General features: G+C 38.0%; 2 protein-coding genes and 1 long non-coding RNA gene across 7 annotated transcripts; 2 read left to right on the forward strand and 1 right to left on the reverse strand.

The window, feature by feature from the left end:
• Window positions 1–872: 872 nt before the first annotated feature.
• LOC118242633 lies at window positions 873–6,005 on the reverse strand. Of its 2 annotated transcripts, XR_004776964.1 has the most exons (4): window positions 5,928–6,005; window positions 1,603–1,686; window positions 1,410–1,496; window positions 873–1,209 (listed from the first exon to the last, which is right to left on the reverse strand). It is a non-coding gene; the product is annotated as an uncharacterized LOC118242633 (long non-coding RNA). The 2 variants fall into 2 exon arrangements; XR_004776963.1 differs by lacking the exon at window positions 5,928–6,005 and having other exon boundaries at window positions 1,603–1,757.
• Window positions 5,079–10,298, forward strand: LOC118242606. Of its 4 annotated transcripts, none has more exons than XM_035534550.1 (8): window positions 5,079–5,384; window positions 5,945–6,277; window positions 6,411–6,479; window positions 6,887–6,952; window positions 7,930–8,022; window positions 8,116–8,150; window positions 8,235–8,413; window positions 9,746–10,298. In XM_035534550.1, exons 1-8 carry the CDS (start codon window positions 5,345–5,347, stop codon window positions 10,158–10,160), a joined length of 1,230 nt encoding a protein of 409 aa, XP_035390443.1. In that variant the 5' UTR covers window positions 5,079–5,344; the 3' UTR covers window positions 10,161–10,298. The 4 variants fall into 4 exon arrangements, with proteins under 4 accessions (XP_035390443.1, XP_035390442.1, XP_035390444.1 ...); XM_035534549.1 differs by having other exon boundaries at window positions 5,945–6,267; window positions 6,862–6,952; XM_035534551.1 differs by having other exon boundaries at window positions 5,945–6,267; window positions 6,862–6,952; window positions 9,779–10,298.
• A 6,460-nt stretch (window positions 10,299–16,758) lies between these two features.
• On the forward strand, window positions 16,759–20,817 carry LOC113568604 (the record flags this gene model as incomplete). Its single annotated transcript, XM_035534720.1, has 6 exons — window positions 16,759–16,855; window positions 18,447–18,545; window positions 18,650–18,763; window positions 18,992–19,099; window positions 19,449–19,495; window positions 19,847–20,817. Coding segments are annotated over 6 exons (720 nt in total), but the record flags the coding sequence as incomplete, so codon positions are not given.
• Between the last annotated feature and the right edge of the window lie 2,752 nt (window positions 20,818–23,569).

Raw genomic sequence — 23,569 nt, forward strand, 5'->3', positions numbered from 1 at the left:
TACCCATCATGCCAGGTCACGTTTTATACCATTTTCCAGAATTACATTACTACATTGCTTACGACTGTCAGACAGCACAGGGCAAGCAGTCAGACAAACAGACAACATATAACAATAAAGACTCACCCAGAATGCTCAGCTTTAAAAACAGCTGAAAAGTGATTATGAGAGACTTCAAATAAAGCTGTAAAAAAAAAAAAAAAAAAAGGTTTTATACTGACCACTTTAACTACATATTATTGAGAATATTTACAACAGCTAATTTATACACACTTCTTTATCTCTGTAACTGATTAACTGTATCTGTTGTTATCTCTTCAGACTGGAACTCTGTGCAACTAACAATGTACAATACATATGGAATTTTCATTGTCATCGTAGACAATACTGCATAAAAACCTTATCAGTAAACATAAACATACCAAAGTATGAATTAAATGTCTAATTAATGAGAATAAGTTACCATCGTGTAGCTCTCATCACTGACACTGTCATCCACTGGGTTATTTCAATGGGTGAATGCTGTTTGGGTTCAGAATCTGGCCTATAACTTAAGTGCAGGCTGTTCAATGCACAAGTTTCTTGCTCTTCCGTCATTTATTCATGAGGCAGTGTGAGCAGAGTTGTGCTGAAATGTGTCTGAAATGCAACTTCTACTTTTTGTGACAGAAGTAGAAATCTACATGGAAGATTATCTTAGCTGTACTCTTTATTCATTTGCCTGCCCCTAACATGCCAAGCCATTTTATTTCTCAGGTCATTATGTATTTCTACTGAGAATCTTTACACACCACATGTCCTGCGATAATTAAATTATAGACATTAGGACAGTGCATGTAGGAGTGAGGAAAAACTTAATTTGAAATGATCTGGTTAAATCTGGTTAACTTTGAAATGATCTGGGCTCAGTCTAAACACACACACATACCCACAGAAACACAAAATCACCATGACTCTGAAAACATGGGAGCCTTGACCCAATTTAACACTGTTTACTGGAGTAAAGTGAACAACAGCACACTATAAAACAGTTGGGAGGCTTTGCAGCAATGCATGAAATGTTTTGTGAGCACAGTAGAAACAGGTCACAGGATGTCCAGAAGGCATAGTTTAGAGACAGGTGCTGCTTTGGGGGTGGCACTTTAATTCTGTGCTGCATAGCTATGCTGTGTTTCAGTGGTGTCCACACCTGCTTAAGAGCTCAGTTCTCTAAGCCCAAAAAAAAAAGAAAAAAAGTAAGCACACACACACACACACACACACACACACACACACACACACACACACACACACACACACATACACACACACTTACACATATAGCATAGTGTGCTGTAAATTATAATAGTATTCGGATTGTGCTCTTTAATAATGAAATATGGAAATTCTTAGTTTGGCAGGATACTAACTTCAAGTGTGTGGTAGATATCACCAGAGGCCCTGGCTGTGGGATCAAGAGTTGTACATATGACATCCATAGCATCAGCTTCAACATGCTGCAGACAAGAGGGGGAGACATTAATAATGATCAAATTTGTTGTGCTGTCCTGGTTAAGACTGCTTTTCTTTGTGTATAAATTAGATTTCTGAGCAGACGCATACTTCAAGTGTGTGGTAGACATCATTGCAGGATCTGGACCCTGGGTTGAGATCGACATACGTGTCATGAGAAATAGAGTAGATGTTCTGTATTAGGAAAAAAAAAAGTATATAAATCAGCATCTTGGACAGAAGCCACACTTCACCTGTACAGCACAATTTCCCGGTCTCTCCCACAGCTACTACACCACCTAGAGGCTAAAGACAATATTACATCACTGGAAAGTTCATTTACCTCATATTCATGTATATTTGTTCTCTTTTTCTTCTTCATCTTTCTTACAACTAATCTCAAATCAGCACAGATCAGTAAGAATTGTATTATATATTTGAAAGTTACATTTAAAAAAAGTATAAATTATAATTTTTAAATTAAAAATAAATGATATAAATTATATAAATTATAAAAACTAAATACATGTTTTCTTATTTTCTTTTTTGGTATAATTAAAGTGCAAGTCTTCCATCCCAACCTTAATCTGCTTAGTTGGCAAAACAATGAACAATCTGTTTTTCTGTTTATTTTGGCTTCTGTACTATTGTTTGGCTTCTGTATTCAGTACTACTGTACTGTACTAAGATGTATTATATGAGTAAATGACAAAGCACTTTTGCAAGTCGCTCTGGATAAGAGCGTCTGCTAAATGCTGTAAACTTTGATCAGGATGCAAATTAAAATGGCTCACTGCTTCAGCATGACACACACCAGCGATTAAAAGCACACCGCCGGGTTGGTTGAATCTATTAAAAGCACACAGCTGCGTTGATTTGGATGATTGGTTTGTGTTGGTATGGTTGCTTGGTTTGGCTTGGTTTCTGTCTATTAAAAGCACACAGCTGGGCTGTTCTGTTTGATTGTTTTAACAGAAGTAAGGGAAGTGACCGGTTCTTTCAATACAAGATGGCATCGGACAACCATACACGCAACTAGTACAACTAGCACACCTGGTAACAGTACTTCAAATGTTTTTTGTGCCATTTTACTGCTTTTAGCATGCAACAGTGTCATCTGTACCTGTGCATCCTAGGAATTAAGCATTATTTGATGACAAGATATCAACAAATGTTAAAGTGAATGCAAAGCATTTTTAAACAATTTGGTCAGATTTAATTGCTCTGTTATGTATTCCAAAGAGAGTTTAAAACGTTAATTTAGTTTTCTCTGTTCTGTTTTCCAGAGAGGGTGTATATAGGTGCTGGTCTGGCTGCAGTGATGCTCCTTCTTGCCATCTGCCTTTTCATGCTGGTAAAACAAACAAACAAAAAAAAAAGCACAAGAAAGTCACAAAACAAAACAATAGTGAAGGTAAGAATAATTAGTTTTATGTGCATCTAGGTATGTTAGAGAGAGACAGAGATATTGTAGAATAAGAAAAAGTAAATAGACCTAGCTTACTTTTTGTGTTTAATTTTTAATCCAATTGGTTACGGAGGTTCATCCTTTTGTGAATGAGCCCACCAGAAACAATCCCATCAGGAAATTCAACAGCTTTACTACAACCAATCACCAGAAAGACACCAGTTTCACATCCAATCACATGAAGGCTCCATGCCTACAGAACACCCCTACAGCCAATAATAGGTCTTCCCAGATGCCAGTTCAGTTGAATACTCAACCATAATGTCAGCAACAGACTCGCGCGACTCTCTAAATTATGTGAATGTAAACTTCACAAGCAAGGCCAAACGTGCTTTCCTTTTGCTTAAAAGTACACAACTTTGAATAAACATTGGATGCAGGACCTTGGTCCATTTCTTTCATACCTAAATATCTCTTACGGGAACAACTGTGAATGCATTTTTGATTCATTACCAGTACAAAAAGTCTGTAGACAACTATAAACAAACAACAAACAAACAAATAGCCACCATTTGTTTTTCGATTCCATGATTTTTGAGAAATTTACACTTTAAATAGCACAGTCACACCAATGCGACATATTCTGGCTGCACTTTCTGAAGACATTAACATTATTATTCTCATTATTAATTGAGAATATTAGGTAATTTGTACATATATTGAAAATATTAGCTAGGTTGTACACAAACCACGATTATGTGTCCATGGATTGATTATTTAAGGCCTATTTTACACTAATAGTAAAGCGGTTAATTTCTTTCATAATTTTGATTTGGCTTATGAAGAAAGCAGAGTAATCAATATAGACCTATCAAAACAAACTTTTTTGTTTAGTAGTAATCAAAACAAACACTAAAATATAGGAAATAACTATACAGTAAATTTCATTTATCATTAGTAATTATTGGGCACATAACTAGGTTTTGCATGGCAGTGGCTTCTGATTATTACACCATTAGTGGGTAGGATATACTCCTAAAAGTGTAAATAAATCAACTGTTTTGAGATACAAAGAATTTAAAGAAGAAGAAGAAGCAAATATAATACTCTATAATAGAAGAGTATGATAGAATAGTCAAAGTACAGTGCACTTAAAAAGCAGCTTTTGCTGCTGTTTTCCATACCAGTAGATGGCACTGTTTCTGCCAATATCAAAACAATAGCAGGCACTAAAGTCAAAGAAGCCTGATTCCAGTCCTGCAGGGAACACCAGCACTGCACACACTGAGCCCTGTCCCTGGGGTAACCTGTTTCACTTGTCAGCCACTCAACACTTCTTACAGTCAACCTGCTGATTCACACACTGAGCCCTGTGTGAGTGGGAGCCGGTGCATTGGAGAAGGGGGCCCTGTTCTATAGTTCTGTAGATTCTGGAGTGGACCATGTAGTTTGACTTTCCAAACACACTAAGTGAGGAAAGGAGTCTGAAAAAAAAATTGCCAGTTAACTGTTGATTTTAGGCCTGATGCCTAAAGTACGTCAGGATGTCAGGATTTATATGTTAATTTTATTAAGTTCATTAACTGAAAAATTCACAAATGACTGAGGATACCATAACTACACCGATTTTCTTTTTATGTTAAACTGTTCTGGAGGAAAAATCAATTAGACTCGAGCCAGATGTGCAGATGAGTGATCTTTATTGGTTCTGTCCCTTATGCACCGAGGGAGAGAAGCCTCAAACTTCTCTCTCACATGAGTTCATATACCCCCACCATTCCCCGTTGTTCTCTCATGTGCTAATCTCATGACTCCAGGTGCCATGCATCTCAACCGTCTGTGAACATTCTTTCCTGCTAAAAACAAGTTGTTACTCCCTGCTGCTGCACCCCTGCCCAGCAACAGTTAAGCGATAACTGTCATACTCCATCACTTCCCTATTCGCCTTTCTTGCAGACTGGTCAAGACAAGGCCAAAGGTCACTTAAAGGTCACATATTTCTTACTTCCTCTTTTAAGCAAGCATTAAGCATTTTCCCTCACACTACATTTTAAACTTCATTGAACCCAAAGAGAAACTACCAGAAGGCTAACAGCGGCTCAAAAACCACATCCTTCCTCTCTCACTCTCCCTCACACACACACACACACACATACACACACACACACACACACACACACACACACACACACACACACACACACACACACACACACACATGCATATGCACACAAACAGTTACTTGTACACTCACATGAGACCATCACAACAGCATGGAAGTGAACTGGACACTGAAAACATCTAAAAGAGGCAACAAAATAATATTTTGGGAATAAGAATATACAGAACCACTGAAGGGTTCCCATGGAAGTTCAGGGGTGAAAGTGCATTTGACGAAGACCTGAAGAGTTTCAAAACGTGCTTGATGCTTGAATTTCCTGAGAGATGAAGACCTTTGTCAGCCTCTCTTGTACTCTATTATCTGGTGAGGTGTTAGAATTTTTAAAATCTTCTTTTATAAGATCACTCAAACTGTCAAGACAAATGAAGTCCTTGACAAAAATAATGACTATGCACATTTATTAAGACTACCATGAGTACTGACTAACTGAAACCAGTTTTACAGGACATAATAATATTAGTTATAACAATAATAATAAGCATTATTTGTAAAGAATATTTTAAACAAATTTTATATTTCTTTAAATGACAAAGATAAATATTAAATACAAGATTTTTAAAAAATGATAGAGAAAAGAACAATAAGAAGGTACGTACAAAGTGTTTTAGAGTGAAATATAAGACAGCATGCTAGAAGTTGTAACTAATGCAGTACTGAATAAAAGCATTTTTCTATTTTTAAAGGCATTAAGGATGCCAATTGATTTCAAATTGTCAGGTAGAGAATTCCAGAGCTTGTGGCTTTGATAATTAAAAAAGAGCATTTGGACTCTACAAAACAGGATGTTGAGAATCTGAGTAGATTGTGTTTTTGGAAAGCTCTCAGTGAAGAGAACCAAGCACTTACACTCTGCTTTCTTGTAGCTGCTGTGGGGAGTATGCTGTGTGCCCAGATCAGAAAGACAGGAACAGAGGGCAATGTTGCAGTTATCCAGTGTCCTTATGCTAAAGGATATGAAGCCTATCTCAAGTATTTCTGTAAGGGAACCTATAAAGACTGTGTCTCAGTTGTAAAAACTGATGGTAAGGAGCCCTGGGCGTTTCAAGGAAGGTTTTCTCTGCATGACAACACAGAGAAAAAAATGTTTGTAGTGACCATCACTGCCCTCAGAATAGAGGACACAGGACAATACTGTTGTGGCATTGAATCAGTCGGGTCAGACCCGTTCACTGTAGTCCAGCTGACTGTGAGTAAGGGTGCGTGTTTTTTTCATAAACATTTCAGTATCTTGATTCAGAATCTGGATATTTTTCAGTATCTAAATTGAATATTTTGTTTTCATTGTGGGGCTCCTGCATTTGTAATCTGTTCAGTCTCTCTCTCCACCAGCTCCTAAGACTCCACAACCTAAACCCTCACCCAAGTCCTCTACTCCACTCTACCCCCACACCACTAAAGGTAAGATCTTCCCACTTCTGTCCTACAATGCCCCTTGAAGGTGTTTTGACTGAACAGTAAAATATCACTTGATTGCTAATATATAGCAGTAGGTGGAGAGCTAAGCTCAGCTCTGACCTGATGAATTTTTCTGTACTGACGTTGCAAGAAGCCAATCAGACGAAGTACAATTAAACCTGCAGTTCAGTGTTTGTAATGCTACATTCAAAGCTAAATTTATTGTAATTAAATGTTAAATAGTTACTACATAACCATGTAAAAGAAAATGTTAATGTCAGCATGAGTGATTACTCATGTTTCCATAATTCAACCGATTAATTTCATTAGTATTTGTTTAGTCAGAATACCAAACACACATTTACATTACGTGCATTGGTTCCAGTGTGAGAATGTTTGTGAACACACAGGGCTGTCACTTTCTACTAATGGAACAGGAAATGCAACAGAAACAGGAAACTCCACTCAGCCTTCAGGTACCAGAAACCACAAAGGCAGCATCACACTTGGTCTCAATTTCAGGTTTCTTAGGTGGTAAACATGTGCTCGAACCACCAGAACAAAGTGGCAGCTCACCAGTACAGCAATCACATTTTTCTTCTTTCAGTGACATTTTACCTTGTATGAGTCTCTATCAGTGTGTAACAGCTGTAGCTGTTGTGGGCATGTGTTTCAGAGTAGTGTTCCTCGTTCCGTTAATTTAAGAATTCCCCTTTATTTCAGTGGTTTTCAATTGTTGATGTGCTGTCTTTAATAAAATAGTAATAAACAGTGTGTTAAATAACTTAATTAAATTAGTTAAATATAAAAGTGATCTTAAATAAAGGTGGGCAGTCCAGTAGACAGCTGATGGAACATTAACACTACAGATATCAAACAACATGTCAGGTTTGTGAATAGAGACAAAGTCGAATGCAGTAAAGATATACAGCTTAATAGAGGCAATCCAAAGAGTAGTCAAATACTGGCAAATGGTCAATGCAAGTAGAGGCACAGAGCAAACAGATCTAAAGGGAACAAGCAAGAGAATATCTGAAAACAGGCAGGCAATCCAATAATCCAAAACAATAATCAAGACAACAAACTACAGCTCAGCTCAGAAACGCAAGGCTGGCAAACGAGACTTTGCAATGACAAATAGAGACAAGAGGCTATATAGAGTGAACACATTAAGAAGAACGAGACCCAGGTGAGGTTAGAACTCAGGTGACTGGGAACGTACAGGAGTTTTATGGCATGCATAGTCCGCAGTAGATCGAGTTGCAGCGAAGGGTGTAACACAAAGGCATCCTACATTTCTAGTCTAGAATTTAAATAATGTGATCAGAGATAATATTCAGTAAACAAGTAAAACTAAAATATGGAGATATTTAGTTAGTCGTGTGTGTGTGTGTGTGTGTGTGTGTGTGTGTGTGTGTTTCTGGTATTTTCTTTGTTATCCAAAAATATACAGGTACCTTTATTTATGCTGGAGGTGTTTTTATCACAGTTCTGCTGGTACTGCCAATTACTTCTGGAATTTTCTTTGCCTTAAGATGCAGGGCAGGTATGTAACATTAGCCATCAAAACAAAACAAAACCATCATCTAGATGCCTTCGATAAAGGCATTGTGCTAAGTCATGCTACTCTCTTTCCCAGACAAAAGTCTGCCAAATTCACAGGAGAATATGGAGGTCTGTATTTATTTACTATAATTATTTTGTTCAGTTACTTTCAAAATATTTGTGTTCGTTCTATTTTTTCTTTTTTATTTCCAGAATTTTCCCTTGTATGAGGAGATGCAGCAAAGTGATCCCACCCATACTAATGTGTCAGTCTCAACCAATCAGGGCCCGGTACCACCCACTGACAATGCCATGACAACTCACCAACATTCTGACCCTCCCCCAGCATGCAGTACGATATATACTCAACAAATGAAATCAGCAAATGAGAGGCAAGATGCACTCTCTGGTAACACACTGGCAACCAATCATATTCCATTCACAAACATCGCTACTATCTCTAGTGTGAGACTGGTGAGTAGCCAGAAGAACAAAACTCCTGACAGCTCAAGAAAACCAATTTACTGCCAAGTGAGTTTCCCAAAAGACAAAACCTGGAATCCATCAGTGGTTAATGAGGAGTTATATTCAGCTGTAAAAAAACCTTATCAAAATCAAAGGCCTGTCTACTCAGCCACTGTTACTTCCCAGTATTCTGCTAATGTCAATTCAGATTATGCATCTATTTGGTTACCACAAAATTAATATAAGAGGATGTTAGATGGTAAAATGCCTTTATGACAGATCAAGCTATTAACTGGCAATGTGTCCATATGGAGTTAATAAGAGTTAAAATATTGTAACTTTTAGGTAATTGGTTACAAATATTAAGTGATTGGTTTATAAGTTCTATAATGGGCAAACCAAGGGCATTCATTTGGAAAGCATTTAATTTATTTAAGGCAGTCCAAAAACCTTGTTCCAAAACAGGGTAAAGGTAGACTGGGACAGATGGACAGAAGGCAGAAGTATAAAAAATATAAGCAAACAATGGATAACAGTAAAAAAAGGCCAAAGATCTTGTAACTTCTCCAGGGGCTGCTGCTTCTAGTCTGCATGAGCTGGGCCTAAAACACAAAGAATAAGAACAATTAAAATCATGCAATAAAATCCTGCCAAATAAAATCAAGCTTGTAGTATAAAAATATACTGCACTTGATCTTAGCCAAAAGACAGAGCGTGCATATAGATAAGGCTATCAACATATGCCAGGAGGTGATCATGTTCAAGGGGGTCGGGGCTGGTTGATCAGCATTGATTGACTGTTTCCTGGGAAGCAGCATGACGGTAACAAGACAGACATGATAAATAAGTTTAAAATAGATTATTCTTTTATAAGTGATCAGTTAGGTGATTTATTTATCAGTTTTACAATTTGGAAATATTCAGTGATACCTTATGTCCAGATGCAAACTTTACAGGTGTTAAAGTGCCATACGTCCGCCACTATTGTAATATGGTGATGAGTAATAATCCTTTCGGAAGGTTGTTAACAAGGCATGGTTTTCTGTTGTGGTAAAGATTTAGAACAAATTACTTATATAAATGCAACTAGCAGATCAAAAATGTTTGCTTGTTTTATTTTTCCTCAGTTAAGTGCATGTGTTTCATGTTTGATCTATTTGGTAATTGAACAATTATGGCTAATAATTATGGCTAATTATGGCTAACAATTATGGCTAACACACACACTTTGTGCTCTGTCGATCTTTCAAACCTTTCAGGACACCTGTTTCTATGTTCCCCACAAACACCAGATGTTCAGCCAATCAGAGAGCAGACACCACAACACCATGCAGCGCACTTCCTCAAATCCTCAGATCTCACCCTCCGCTGGCCCTCAGGACTCCTGCAGAAGACCCACGCTCCTATGCAGAGTGCCGAGACCTGCATCCTGAGCCAATGGTTTCCTCCTTTATTAGACTCCCTCAGACGTATCCACTTTCCACAAACCATGAACCACCTTCCACTTTATCACGGTCACTTTCTCTTCAATACATTCCTATCGACTTTGGGCAGCTCTCTCTCATAGCCAATGACAACTCTCCCTTCTTAGGCAAGTCACAGGTTGTCTACACCACCGTCCAGTGGCACAAAGAACCGGGAGGTTCTACGTATGGCCACCATGCAGTAATATAGTTTCCTATAACCAACAACTTTTTCCATTTGCCATGCCAGTGAGGGAGCTTCCAGTGAAACAAGCCCCATGTGATTATTTGTGAATAAATTTCATTTATTGTTTTCTTTCAGCTGAATACATTTGCATTGTGTTTTTGTCATTAGTTAAATAAATATTAATGAAATGTTTATTAGTATAAAAAATACAAAGAAATCAATAAACAGTGAAAACAGAAATGTTTCTGTCTTGTCTTTCTGGGTAAATGTAATTACAAAGAAAGGAGGTTAACAGTTATAGAAAAGGACTTTCAGTTGTTCAGCCCAGCAAATTTCAGATGTTATCCACGCTTACCAATTTAGTGTTTAACGTCTACGTTGCTGTACAGTACAGCTTTAATTTGTATAGCACTGTTCCAGGGAAAGTTTACTTGACCCTTATGTAAACATGACCATGAAACATATGTGATCTCACACAACTGACCTTAGATCAGCAATTAAAACAAAAATTGCCTTTGGTGTTGGACACTGGTGGTTTGGAGTGAATGCCACTTTTGTTGGGTGTGTCAGGAAGTTCGGAAAGTCTGTTGTATGTTTATTTTGTTTGTTAGGATTATTTAGTGTGCATTTTTCTTTCAATAATGTGAGTTTTGTTTGTTGTTTTGGCCTGGGTCACTTCTGAAGACATTGCAGCAGTGAAATTGTTTGTAATTAATATCCACTGTGAAATAAACCAAAAAGGAGACTTTCATTAGTGCTTCTGTTTGTTTTGTTGCTGTTCACTTTTTACAACTTAGATTCTGAGTCATTTACATTTTTTTTTCCTTGTTTCGTTTTTTCCTAGGCCTCACAGCCTAGACAGGCTCGTAACATTGCTAGATACAGGAACTGATGTTAGTACCTAGAAATGCAAAATGAGCAGAAGTACTATATCAAACAATGACAAGTTCAATACAAATAAATTACACAAATAATACACACACAAATAGCAGCAACAAAACAAAATCAGCATTATGAACTTTCAACATCAAAACACAACAAGCTGTAACAAACAGTTAACTACAATGTTTAAGCTTTCTTCAATATATATTCACTAGTTAAGATCACAGAGAATACTTAATGGATGTAACATCATCCAGTCATACTTAACTATAATGAAATGTTAAATGGGAAAATAATGTCCACTTTTAAGGAAAAATGTGTCAGCATCTGTAATGCCACAAAAAAAAAAAAGTTAATACAAAAACACATTAAAAATCACAAAATTATGTAAGATGTGGAAGTCTGAATATTGACAACATAAAATGAGAATTGAACTTTTAATCAGTGCTGCACACTCCTGTGCTCTTGTGGTGTATTCTAATGTAATGTTCAACAAAACAGAAAAACAAAATGTTCATTTCTACTAATCATCCAGTGATTCTTTGAAACTGTGATGTGTATGAAACACAATGGCAACACAGGACTGTTTCATCATCTGTTGTCACCATGCAATTACTTACCTTGTCCTGTTTACATTCATTATATTCTTTGATTAAGGAATAATTAATAAAACAGATGAACTCCATTCTAAAGGAACTGTCATAGGCAGAGCAGCTGACTAAATATTGACCTGTGTGTGAAGCAGCATTCTGATCCAGAATCCCTCACATTTGTTGAAGCTTATGGAGCAGAGTAGACCAAAGGGAAGCAGCTCACACTGAAACAGTTATACGCCACTAAGCATGCTAGTTTTGCACAAGTTGCAAGAAAGTGTGGGACTGTGCACATTTCCCCATCCACTGCCATAGCAACACTGCCCCAGACAATGCAAATGCTTCCTTATACTCAGAATTCAGCCAACCTCAGTCATGTGTGAGGAGGAATTTAGGACCCAGATCCAGAATCCTCCACATAATGCCCAATAATTAAGGCCCATAAAACACTTCCATTTCTAATGTTAATGTGTTGTGTTTGTTCAAGCTTCTGGAGCATGCAGTAGACCAAAGAGTAGCAGCTCATACTGAAAGAGTGACAGGCCACAGGAAGTGGTGTGTGATGCTCTTTGGGAAGATATTAAATAATTGTAATTGTTTAAGAGTGACCTACAACATCTTTCTGAGCACAAGAAGAGGTTTCAGGGAGTAATTGCAGTGTACTCTAGTAAAAGATGTACAGGGAGTCAAAACTGAAGTGAAGTACACAAGGTTCCTATAGAAGGACTTTTTAGACAGAGATTTTTCATCAGCTGTGCAAGCAAATTATCCAATACATTATGTCTGTAAGGAAACCTGTAAGCCTCTGTTTCAACTTTCCTACACTTTAAGACATAAACAATGTGTTGTTGATGTGATTAAAATAGAGATTTCACTTCATCCTTAAAATTATGTTTAAATACAAATGTCTTCAACAAAGACACAGATAGAGATCAAGGGAAAGAAACAAGAGAAAAGAGATACAACACAGGTTCAGTGAGAGAGGGGGAATGACAGTGAGGTTTGACAAGGCTCTTTGATGTCCAGTGATAAATAGTGAGGCACAGTCCTCACAGAACTCCTCACAAAACAACCAGTTCAACATGTGCACACTTCTACTCGTCTTGTCCAGTCTATTTCCAGATGAGTCGTCCATTTACTGCTCAGTTTATCATCAGACATGTTCAGCACATTATTATTTCAGGTAAAGATCAGCTAATACAGCAGGCTGATATAGTGGTGTTGCAGGCTGTCTCTAGATTCAGATCTCTGAGTCTCGTAGTGGTGTGGATGTTCATAACAATGAATCTTTTACATTTACTGTACATTACTAACACAATCATTTGTTTTGCAGCTGGAACTGGTGCTGTAACTACGGTAACTGGATATACAGGGCATTCAGTTCAGATCAGATGCCCGTATGAGTCTCAGTATGAAACCCGCATGAAGTACCTCTGCGGAGGAGAATGGTATACTTTCCAGACTAAAGACATCCCTGTTGATTCTAAAACTGCTAAAGACGAGAGATTCTCTCTGAATGATGACACAGCAGCCAGAGTCTTCACTGTCACCATCACTGATCTGAGATCAGAGGATGGAGGAAAATACTGGTGTGGGATAGAGGGGAGATTTCATGACCACTACAAAGAGATTATGTTAGAGTTTAAGATTATGTTAGAGTGTTGAGCAGATAACAACAACAACAACAACAATAATAATAATAGTCCTAAGAGAAACAAACAAATGTAAATTAATGATGAAACTACAATATGCTGTAGCTGCTGACACAAAAAGGACCTGGAATATAAGCCAGCAAACACACACACACACACACACACACACACACACACACACACAATTAGATTATTTCAATTTTAAAATGCACAGTTCAAACTACCAAAGTGGAGTATATCACAGTATTACACAAGATTCCTCATTACAACAAAGACTGGTTTATGTATGGACAGACAATATGAGTTGTTGCCACAGATTTTAGTCTGTCACCGTTTCCTTCCCTCAGATTCTGATAACAGTACCATCATCCACTTCAGCTACTCCACTCCAACTCTCTGCGTCAGTGCATCAGTACATACTGGGTCCACACAGTCAGGTAGGTTGTCTCTGATTCCCTCCCTTCATAACACGTGATTTGCGTCGTAAATATAAACACACACACACACACACACACACACACACACACACACACACACACACACACACACACACACACACACACTGTAATGCACATATGCTGTCTAACAGTGTACTTTCTGTTAATGCCTTGCAGTTCTGTCTGAGTCAGTACGTATAAGCACAATGCCAGGCACCTCTGGAGAGGTAGCGCCCTCAACTAGCTGATTACTGCCATCTAGTGGCCAGGGACTGTACTGGGTACTAATGAAAAATGCCTTGGTGCTAATGAACATTTACGCTTGCAATACTGAATAACATTTTTGAGACACTGAAATCACAAATGAGTTGATATAGATATATAAATGAATGCATCATAAAGATGCATACAGTTAAAGTTTTAGATAAACTTTTCAGCACATATAAATTATTTCTAAAGCATTGACAATTTTTTTATTTAATTGATTAATTAAAAAGTACTTGATGAACACAGTTAGGTTTATTGTAGATCTGTTAGATTTTTTGACATAATTAGATTTCCATACACAATTAAATTATTTGACACAGTCAGAGTTTCTGTTAGATTATTTGCCATTGTTATATTTCCTTACACAGTTAAGATTGTTCTTCTGCAGAATGAGTGGATCTATCAGGAGATTGAAGATCAGGAGCTGAGTACTGCAGTAACGTCCACACTCACCACTGTCTACACCACAGTGGGGTCTTCACACACTGTAATCTACTCCAGTGTAGATGAGCCATCTGACTCCATCACATACTGCACTGTAAATGTGCCTCAGCAAAGCACAACCCACCTACCGAACTCCACTGAAGCTGAGGACTCTGTGGTTTACTTTGCTGCAGATGGGCACTCTGCTGTGTGTCCCCAACCTTTCTGTTGTGTGTCCCATAGAGATTCCTATGACTCTGATCATCCCTATTCACTTAGAAATTCCGGTGTTCTAGTGCTTGTAACAAATCAGGCTTGCTATGGTTCTCTATAATAAAATAAATGCACTATTGAAATGTTTCTGCGAATGTCGCATTTTATGTTTTGCAACTGTATGTAAACCCCCCCCCCCAAAAAAAAACAAAACAACAACAAAAAAAAAACACTCTAGCCCCAGTGAATGCAACAAGCCCTGCTCACCACAGTGCCATCTAGTGGAAATGAAGGCTTCCTCCTTCAGTTCAATGACTTTTCCCAGAAGTGTTGTGCACCAGTGGACCTCTGGCCATGCCCTTGGCTTCTGACCATGCCCGCAGCTTCTTCAGCTGCCTCTCTTAGTGAGTATTCTACACTGGTCAGTATATCTGTGCCATTGGTCAGTATTTGTACTCCCAGACACCTAGAATCAAAATACAAGAAATCCACATTCATGGATTGCAGTCTTAAAATATGTATTTTTCATGTTAAAAGTAAAGCTAAACAAATTAATGAATTAAGTGAAATTAAATAAAGTATTTGATATTAAATTATATATTAATATATTTATAGATTTGATGTGGTCAAAGACAACAAGAACAACAATAATAATCAAGTGTTACAGAAGCTCATTTAAAATAGTTAGAGTCACTGTTGAATGGATTTTGAACACTGAGAACATGAGGCACACCACTGGGTGGTCTGCAGACCTGCCCCTCAGGCTGAAGGGGAAGCAGGTGTTCCAGATTGAAATTATAAGAAACACTTAAACTGCAAATGGCTTCTTTTCACTGTTATGCCTTTCTGGTTCTCTGTGTCAAGATCCAGTTGGCACCCAGCCAATGAAACACGCACATGCACACACACATACACACGTGCACATACACACACACACACACACACACACACACACACACACACACACACACACACACACACACACACACACAGGCACACACACATACACACATGTGCACATACACACACACACACACACACACACACACACACACACACACACACACGCACACGTACACATGCAACATAGATCTGGAGATGGAATAAGCTTTACTTTTTATTCCTTTATTCCATCATTACTTCTACTGGTTTGTGTGAAAGTCCCTCCCCAAGACAGAAGAGCCAGAAAACCAGAATACTGATTATTCTGGAAACTTATGACTTATGACTTCAGGCCTTGTGAGAAATAAGGAGGAGGATCAAATGCAAATATGATGAAGGATATGAAACAAACAACAAATATTTTTGCAATAATGGAAGTATCCTTTGTCAGATTCCTTTAAACAATTCATACATATAGTTGTTCATTTTACTCTGATATCATACAGCTTTAACTAATGCCATTAAATTTGCTAGCAGATTCGTTAGTTATTTGAAAATATTTTGCTACAAGATTTTAATAAACATTTCATACTTTACTTGCTGAGAAGGTTACAGTTGACTTGGCATCTTTTCACTGACTGTCTGTTATGAAAAAAGGGAAGTTCATCTTCACTTTCTGTTTAATAATCAGATGAAGACACAGCCCAGGCAGAGACAGTGTTGCGGTGTGAGCTACAGGAACTCTGATATCTGATTACAGTGGAGAGGAGTTGGTTTGGATATCTGTGATCTTGAACTAAGAATGAAGATCCTGTTCATCTTCACCTTCTACCTGGTCTCAGGTAATGAAATGCACTTCTACATCATCAACACTGTCCACATGGTAAGAAGAAGTTATTTGTCCAAGGGTTATTAGCACAGGAAGGTTGTTACAGTTTGAATTCACCTGCACAGTAGTGTTCTATTTGTGATTACAAATGTCATAACCGAGCTTTCATGAACATGTTATGATGTCACTCACATGGATGTTTATCATGTATTTCAGTAACAGGAGACTCCACTAATGAAGTGACAGCATATTCAGGAGGAGGAGTCAGGATCAAATGCAAATATGAGGAAGAACATAAAACAAACAATAAATATTTCTGCAAGGGTGAAAGTACACCATGTGCTGACCAAATTAAAACAGGAGCCAAACACACATGGGTGCATGAAGGCAGATTCTCTCTATATGATAATACCAGTGCTAAAGTCTTCTGGGTGGTAATGAAGAAACCTCACTGTGGAGGACTCTGGAACCTACCAGTGTGCAGTGGATATAAAGAGATGGACAGACAAATACAAAGCAGTGAAACTGAAGGTGAAGGCAGGTGAGTCGCATGCAGTGGCCAGATCAGGATTCGAATGCGGAACACTGGAGCAGTGAGGCAGCAGTGCTGATCAGTAGCAGTTAGGGAAGCAAGTCTGAAGCAAATCTGATCTCTCAATCCTACATCCTAAAAGTCTTGGTCATATGAAATGGTATAAGACTAAGCTTAGATGAGATAAACGTGCCAGATATTTACATGTATTAGCATTTATTAGCAAGGTAAATTCTAGAATAACAACAGGAGTATTAATAAATGCACATGTTTTGATCTGAGTATTTATGATTGACTATGGAAGGTCTATCAATAAAACTGACTATATAGGAGGAACTGTGAACATCAGTTACAAATACTCAGAATCCCACAGGAATGACCCCAAGTTTGTCTGCAAGAACATGGACACTGCTGTACTTATAAAACATCAGTTAAAGAGAGTCGAAGATGGATAAATGAGGGACGCATGTCACTATATGATGACAGAATAAAGCAAGTATTCACAGTAATCATCTGAGAACTGACTGGGTCTGGTACATACTGGTGTGGAGCTGAAGCAAACTGGAAATCAGATCATTGATATAAGGTTTATAGCATACAGATATACCTGAAAGTGACTGGTTAGTACATAACATGTTCAGTTAATCTTCAGTCTTATTGCAGACTCTTTCTTTCAGGAGGCTAAATATTCTGCCCATAACATCAATGCAACATAATTGTAAAACAATGTGTATATAGGAAAGTGAATATCATATTAATAGTGCTTTAAATGAGGAACAGAAAGGCCTATATTAGTATATTTATCACCATATGCAATGATGGTTTACTCTGCAGAATTCACTTTCTTAGAGAACAGCAGTCAGTATATATAAGAAAATGTGGGATTTTTTTTTGACTGAGCTATTTAATGTACACACATGAAGTATGCTTGTAGTATGAGATAGACTACACATGTACAGCTGGTTACAACATTCATTATTATCATTAGTTACATGTATATAGTGCATTTCTCATACCCAAGGACACTGTCACAGCACAGCCCCCTCCTCCTTGTTGGTGTGTGTGTGTGTTTCTTCGTTGCCATGCCCCTCCCTTGTTACACAGTCCATGTCACTCCTGTCTCTTGTTATCTAAGGGTTAATGTGTGTATTTAAGGTCTTGTTTTAAATGATCATCCTTTGTCAGTGTTTGACCCCATGTGCCTTGCGCTTTCAGCTGATGCTGTATGCATATGCCGTTTAATGCTTGTCGTGTTCTGTGTTGCTCATGATCAGTGCTGTTTCTCCTGTTTTTGTATTTTTTTTCATTTTGTTTGTTTCACTTATTAAACGTTTGTCTGTTTGTTAAACGGACATTAAGATGGCGACTTACCCCCTCTGCATACTCCCATCGTCGCACACACTTTACAATCAACATTCTGCTTTTACACCCAATCAGCACCTACACTGGTGAGAAGCAGCATCCAATCACACACAGTGTACTCTCAACCAGAAACCAATGCCCCCTTGGGGACTGCTTTGGGCACAGGGAATGGGAGGGAGGATAACACTTTTTTTTCCTTTGCAACTAAATGTTTAACCATTAATCTCTTCATCTCAAGAACCACAAGTGCCAGCACCTTCAGCATCTTCATCATCCTCATCGAACACAACTGCACAAACAACATCTAAAACCACAGTGACCACCTCTGAGTGTATAGGTGTCAAATAATGTTCCTTTTGTGACTGTCACCAATCATAATCACAATACCAATCACATCATGGACTCAGGTAATGTAATTCCTGTATTTTTCTATTTATCCAGAGATTCCAATTTCAACCTCAACACCACATTCATCATCACGCATCAGTCCACAGTTCACCAAAACATCCACATCCTCAGGATCCAAACACACATCAGCTTCTTCTCCTGATACAGGTGCTAACACACAGTGGATTGTACAGCACAGAGTGAAACTACTCACCTACTGTCAGCTTCATGAGACCTCGATGGACTCTTTCACTCTTGTGTTTGTATATCCAGATATTCCAATTTCAGCCTGATCACCACATTTATCATACATACTGCCGGCTTCATCACACACTTCTGAATGATCAGGATAAAGGTGTGATTGGTTCACTAATTATGACTCTGTTTCCTCTCCAGGATTTCCATCTTCCACTGTGATCAGTGTTGTGTGTGTGACTCTAGTGCTGCTTCTGATGGGAACCTCATTCCTCATAGTGACTTTCAGAAAGAGAAGCAAGATGCAGGGTAACATACGCACACACTCTTGTGCACACTCTTGCAAATTCACAATAATTTGGAAAATCAGATTCACCAAATAATTTACCACATGGTAAAATATTTGTCATTCCAAGGTTAAAAGTCATCTGAATGTTTAGACGTGAGTTCCACATATGTCTGTGTTGTAGATTAACCACATGCATTATAGAACAATGCAATCTGATGCACTAGAAATGAGTATGTCTGTGCAAAGCAAATTGAGCAGACAATGGAGTAAAAAGATCAAATGAACTCTTTCACAAGAGGTATTGATTTGTTTTTATTTATTTTTTGTTGTTCTTGTAATGTTTGCTTTAATGTCAAAATTCCTTCTCAGCATCATGCAAAGGCCAAGCCCTCCAAGACATCTCACACAACCATGAGGTGAATCATGACTGCATCATATAGCCATGGGGTCAGTTATGACTGTATCCCACAACCATGGAGCGAGGTGTTCAACCATTTCTACAGAGGAATTTTTTTCTTACCTCGCATGCACAAAAAAAGATAAAATAAGCTTCCTTCCTATAAACTTGGTAACAGAATGCCTTTAATGGTGAAACACTACATTCTAGCTTTTTGCACATGTTCTCACATGCACAAACACAGACACAGGCACTGCTGTAACACATATAATGAACAAAATATTAGTAAAGTTACTTACTACTTTTTAATACAACTGGCGGACCATAGTTTTTATTGTTATAATTATTGATGTATTGTTTATGCTCTCAGGTTCCACTTGCTGTCTTTGACTATGAGGAGATTAAAGACCCCAGACACAATGGAGCTCCTACAGTCTACTCTACTGTCTGTCTACCCACAAACCCCTCTGATCCCTCCAAAACTGTTTATGCTTTAGCTCAACCACCGTCATGCTCCCATGATATGGACATTTACTCTACAGCTCAATTACCCACAACTCCATCTGATTCCTCAGTAGGACACGGTCAACAATTGGCCAGCACATCTGCTGAAGGACTCATTTAGGCAGCAGTGATGTTCCATAAGAGAACTGATAGTTCTGAACATGTCGTTACCACGGAGACCTTTAAGACTCATGCGACTATGCTACTGTCAATCATGACCCAGGAAGTGGTTAGGTTAGAGTTGTATGTTTTTACCCAAAATTCACTGATTGTTTATGAAAGTGTATAACTTTCCCTTTCACTTACTTTGCCTTAATATCTATCTAAGCAGGTGTTTTATTTTCTCTAAGTTAAGATGGTGGGAGAGTGGTTGATCCACATTAACAATGGTTTTGTGTCTCTCATAAACAATCACCACCATTGTTTACAGATGAGACATAAATTTACAGTTTGGCTTGATATGTTCTTTACACACTGGTTACACACAGGACTTCCATATGGATTGAAGACTAATTTGAGGACTACAGTAGTTACCCACAACCCTCTATGATTTCTCACATTCTGTTTATGCTACTGCTCTATAACCCTCTCTCTCAGGACATTTACTGCATTGCTCGGTTACCCACATTTCTGTCTTGATTGCTCAGCAGTCAGCAGGGACGTATGCTGAAGCTGCAGCTTATGCTACAGTGAAGTTCTATACGAATGCAGATAGATCTAATGATGCTGTTACCAAGGAGACCTTTAAGAAAGCAATCACAATGTTTTCATCAGAAGGATCTTTTTATCTAGATTTGTGCAATGTGTACCTGGACAGGCATCATGTGCTTGTCATTAGTAATAATGACACATCTTTCAGTTTTTTACATAGACTGTAAATTGTTGTCAGAAATCTGAAAATAGAAAGTAAAAAACACACAAAAAAAAAACAAAGCAAGGCTTCTGCACACTTCATTTTAATGTGTAAAAATCCTCTGGAAGTTTGAATAAGTTAACTAATATGAGCAGTCTAACACATAGAAGAATAATGATAGGAATGCACTAACATAAAATGTTGGTCCTGGTCAGATATTCACATTAACATGCTTAATGCAAAGCTCATACAAAAAAAAAACCTTTACAAAATTACATTTAAACACTGATGCATAATTGTTTATCTTGCTTTGTCCTCTAGATGGCAATATAGACTTAGTGTCAAATGTATGCTGTCTCATCACTTTATACATATATACATTCCTTTATATATGCATGTGTTTCCCTCTGCATATAAAAATACAGCATAATAACAAACCAATTGCAATTTTATAATAACAAACTAATTGCAATTGCAAACCGATTTTATTGCAAACCAAAAAAAATATACTGGGAGGCAAAAGTTGTTGAAATGTTTGAACATTTTTCCCCCTTGTTGCGTTTGCGTGCGCGCACACACACACACACACACACAAACACACACACACACACACACACACACACACACACACACACACACACACAGATATGTACATGTAACAGTGAATGAACTGGAAAAGAACTGAAACACAAGGAAACGTACACAAGTGTAATAATAATTGCTGGTTAACCTTATAAAGTAAGAGGGACTTGGAGGAAGCAGTGAAATAAGTCAGGAAGCATCTTTAGCCCATGAAGCCAAAACATCTTTTTGTTTACTTAAATGTTATGAACTCATTGGAGATCATTCCTTTCGCAACTTGCCTCAGATGCAATAATTGTATCCCACTTGGAAATGGAGATTTCTCTCTCTCTCTCTCTCTCTCTCTCTCTCTCTCTCTCTCTCTCTCTCTCTCTCTCTCTCTCTGCCTCTATCTGTCTATCTCTCTCTCTTTGTCTCTTTCTGTCTCTCTATGTCTGTCTGTCTGTCTGTGGGTCAAAAAAGGAAGTGGTCATCCTATCATGAACTACTTAATAAGTGGGTGAAACACACTCCTCCATATTGTGCTTAAACACTAAAATGGCCTTTATATTTTTGGCAAGTCCATTTAGGAATGTTGTCAAGGCTGTGGGGCAGAATAGAGGATGCTCTGACATCATAGTGGCCATGTGACCACTTCCTCATCAGAAAATGTTGAGCTTGTTGTTACAGTCTATTACTCTAATAAATTTGATAAACAGCACAGATTTATAATTTGACACATTTCTGTGTTTATTTCCAGATCCACAGATTATAGTTTCAACCTCATTACCACATTCATCATCACACATCAGTGCACAGTTCACCAAACCAACCACATCCTCAGGATCCAAACACACATCAGCTTCCTCTCCTGATACAGGTGTTGACGCACTGTATCAAGACTGTACAGCATGGAGTGAAACTACTCACATACTGTCAGCTTCATGAGACCTCAATGGACTCTGTCACTCTTGGGTTTGTATTTCCAAATATTCCAATTTCAGCCTCATCACCACATTTATCATCATGAATCATTTCAAAGGACACCAAACCAACCACATCCTCAAGATCCAAACACAAATCAGCTTCCTCCCCTGGCACAGGTGCTGACACAAAGTGGACTGTACAACATGGAGTAAAACTACTCACATACTGTCAGCTTCATCAGACACTTCTGTATGATCAGGATAAAGGGTAAATGTGATTGATTCACTGATTATGACTCTGGATTTTCATCTTCCACTGTGATCAGTGTTGTGTGTGTGAAACTGGTGCAGCGTCTGATGGGAACCTTACTGACCCAGTTGTATCTGCCCAATAAGGTGAATTAATCTTAATATATTATTCAATAAATGGAGTTATAAAGGCTTGTTGGTGAATGGTGGTCTGTTATGAGGGCAAACCTGAGAATAATTAAATATTACACACATTTCACATAATTATCTCACAGCGTGACATCTCTCTCACAGCGTGACAACTCTCTCTTTCTGATATCAGAGAACATCTGATATCTATTAGAAGCGGAGTGGAGATAGTCCGGATATCTGAGATCCTGAACTCAGAATGGAAGATCCTTTTCATCTTCACCCTCTACCTGATCTCAAGTAAGAACATGCACTTCAAAGACATCATCATTAGCAGTAGTGTTAGTGACAGTGGAGTCACCAAGTGCAGAAATGCTGATGGAATATACATAAATAAATGGGATTAAACAGTTTCATCTGATTGTTTAACTAGCAGATGTATACAGGTGAGCAGATTGGTAGCACTTTTGTGTCTGTGCAATCCGCATACAAGTAGGTTGCCATTTATTTAAAGAGGTCCTTTGCCATTAACAAGGTTCCCAAACTCACTCCATCACTTTGTGATCCACTATCCTGTCTCTGTGCTATTTTAGCATATGTGAACACAACATGTAATCTGAAAAAATGCAGAGCAAAACAAACTGATAACCATGCAAATCATTTTAGAGTTAAAGAGAGAAGCAGGTGTCTCACTCAGTCTTTCGGGTTAGGACTGAACCATACCTACACAGTCTGGGGAAGTGAAAAGAGACAGCAGATGCAAAACGCAATAAAAATATCAATAAACATTTGGAAATATACATCAAAACAATCAACAGTATTAGCAGTAACAAAATAAGGCTTTGCTTACATAGATGTTTGTCATATTTCT

This window comes from Electrophorus electricus, chromosome 16 (genome assembly GCF_013358815.1).
Source record: "Electrophorus electricus isolate fEleEle1 chromosome 16, fEleEle1.pri, whole genome shotgun sequence".
Classification (NCBI taxonomy): Eukaryota; Metazoa; Chordata; class Actinopteri; order Gymnotiformes; family Gymnotidae; genus Electrophorus; species Electrophorus electricus.

Bases quoted from the DNA above. Each gene is read 5' to 3' on its own strand.
- LOC118242606 (XM_035534549.1), top strand. From the start codon at position 5,345: ATGAAGACCTTTGTCAGCCTCTCTTGTACTCTATTATCTG. The intron at 6,268-6,410 runs GTGAGTAAGGGT...TCTCTCCACCAG, and splicing joins TCACTGTAGTCCAGCTGACT to CTCCTAAGACTCCACAACCT. The intron at 8,023-8,115 runs GTATGTAACATT...TCTCTTTCCCAG, and splicing joins TGCCTTAAGATGCAGGGCAG to ACAAAAGTCTGCCAAATTCA.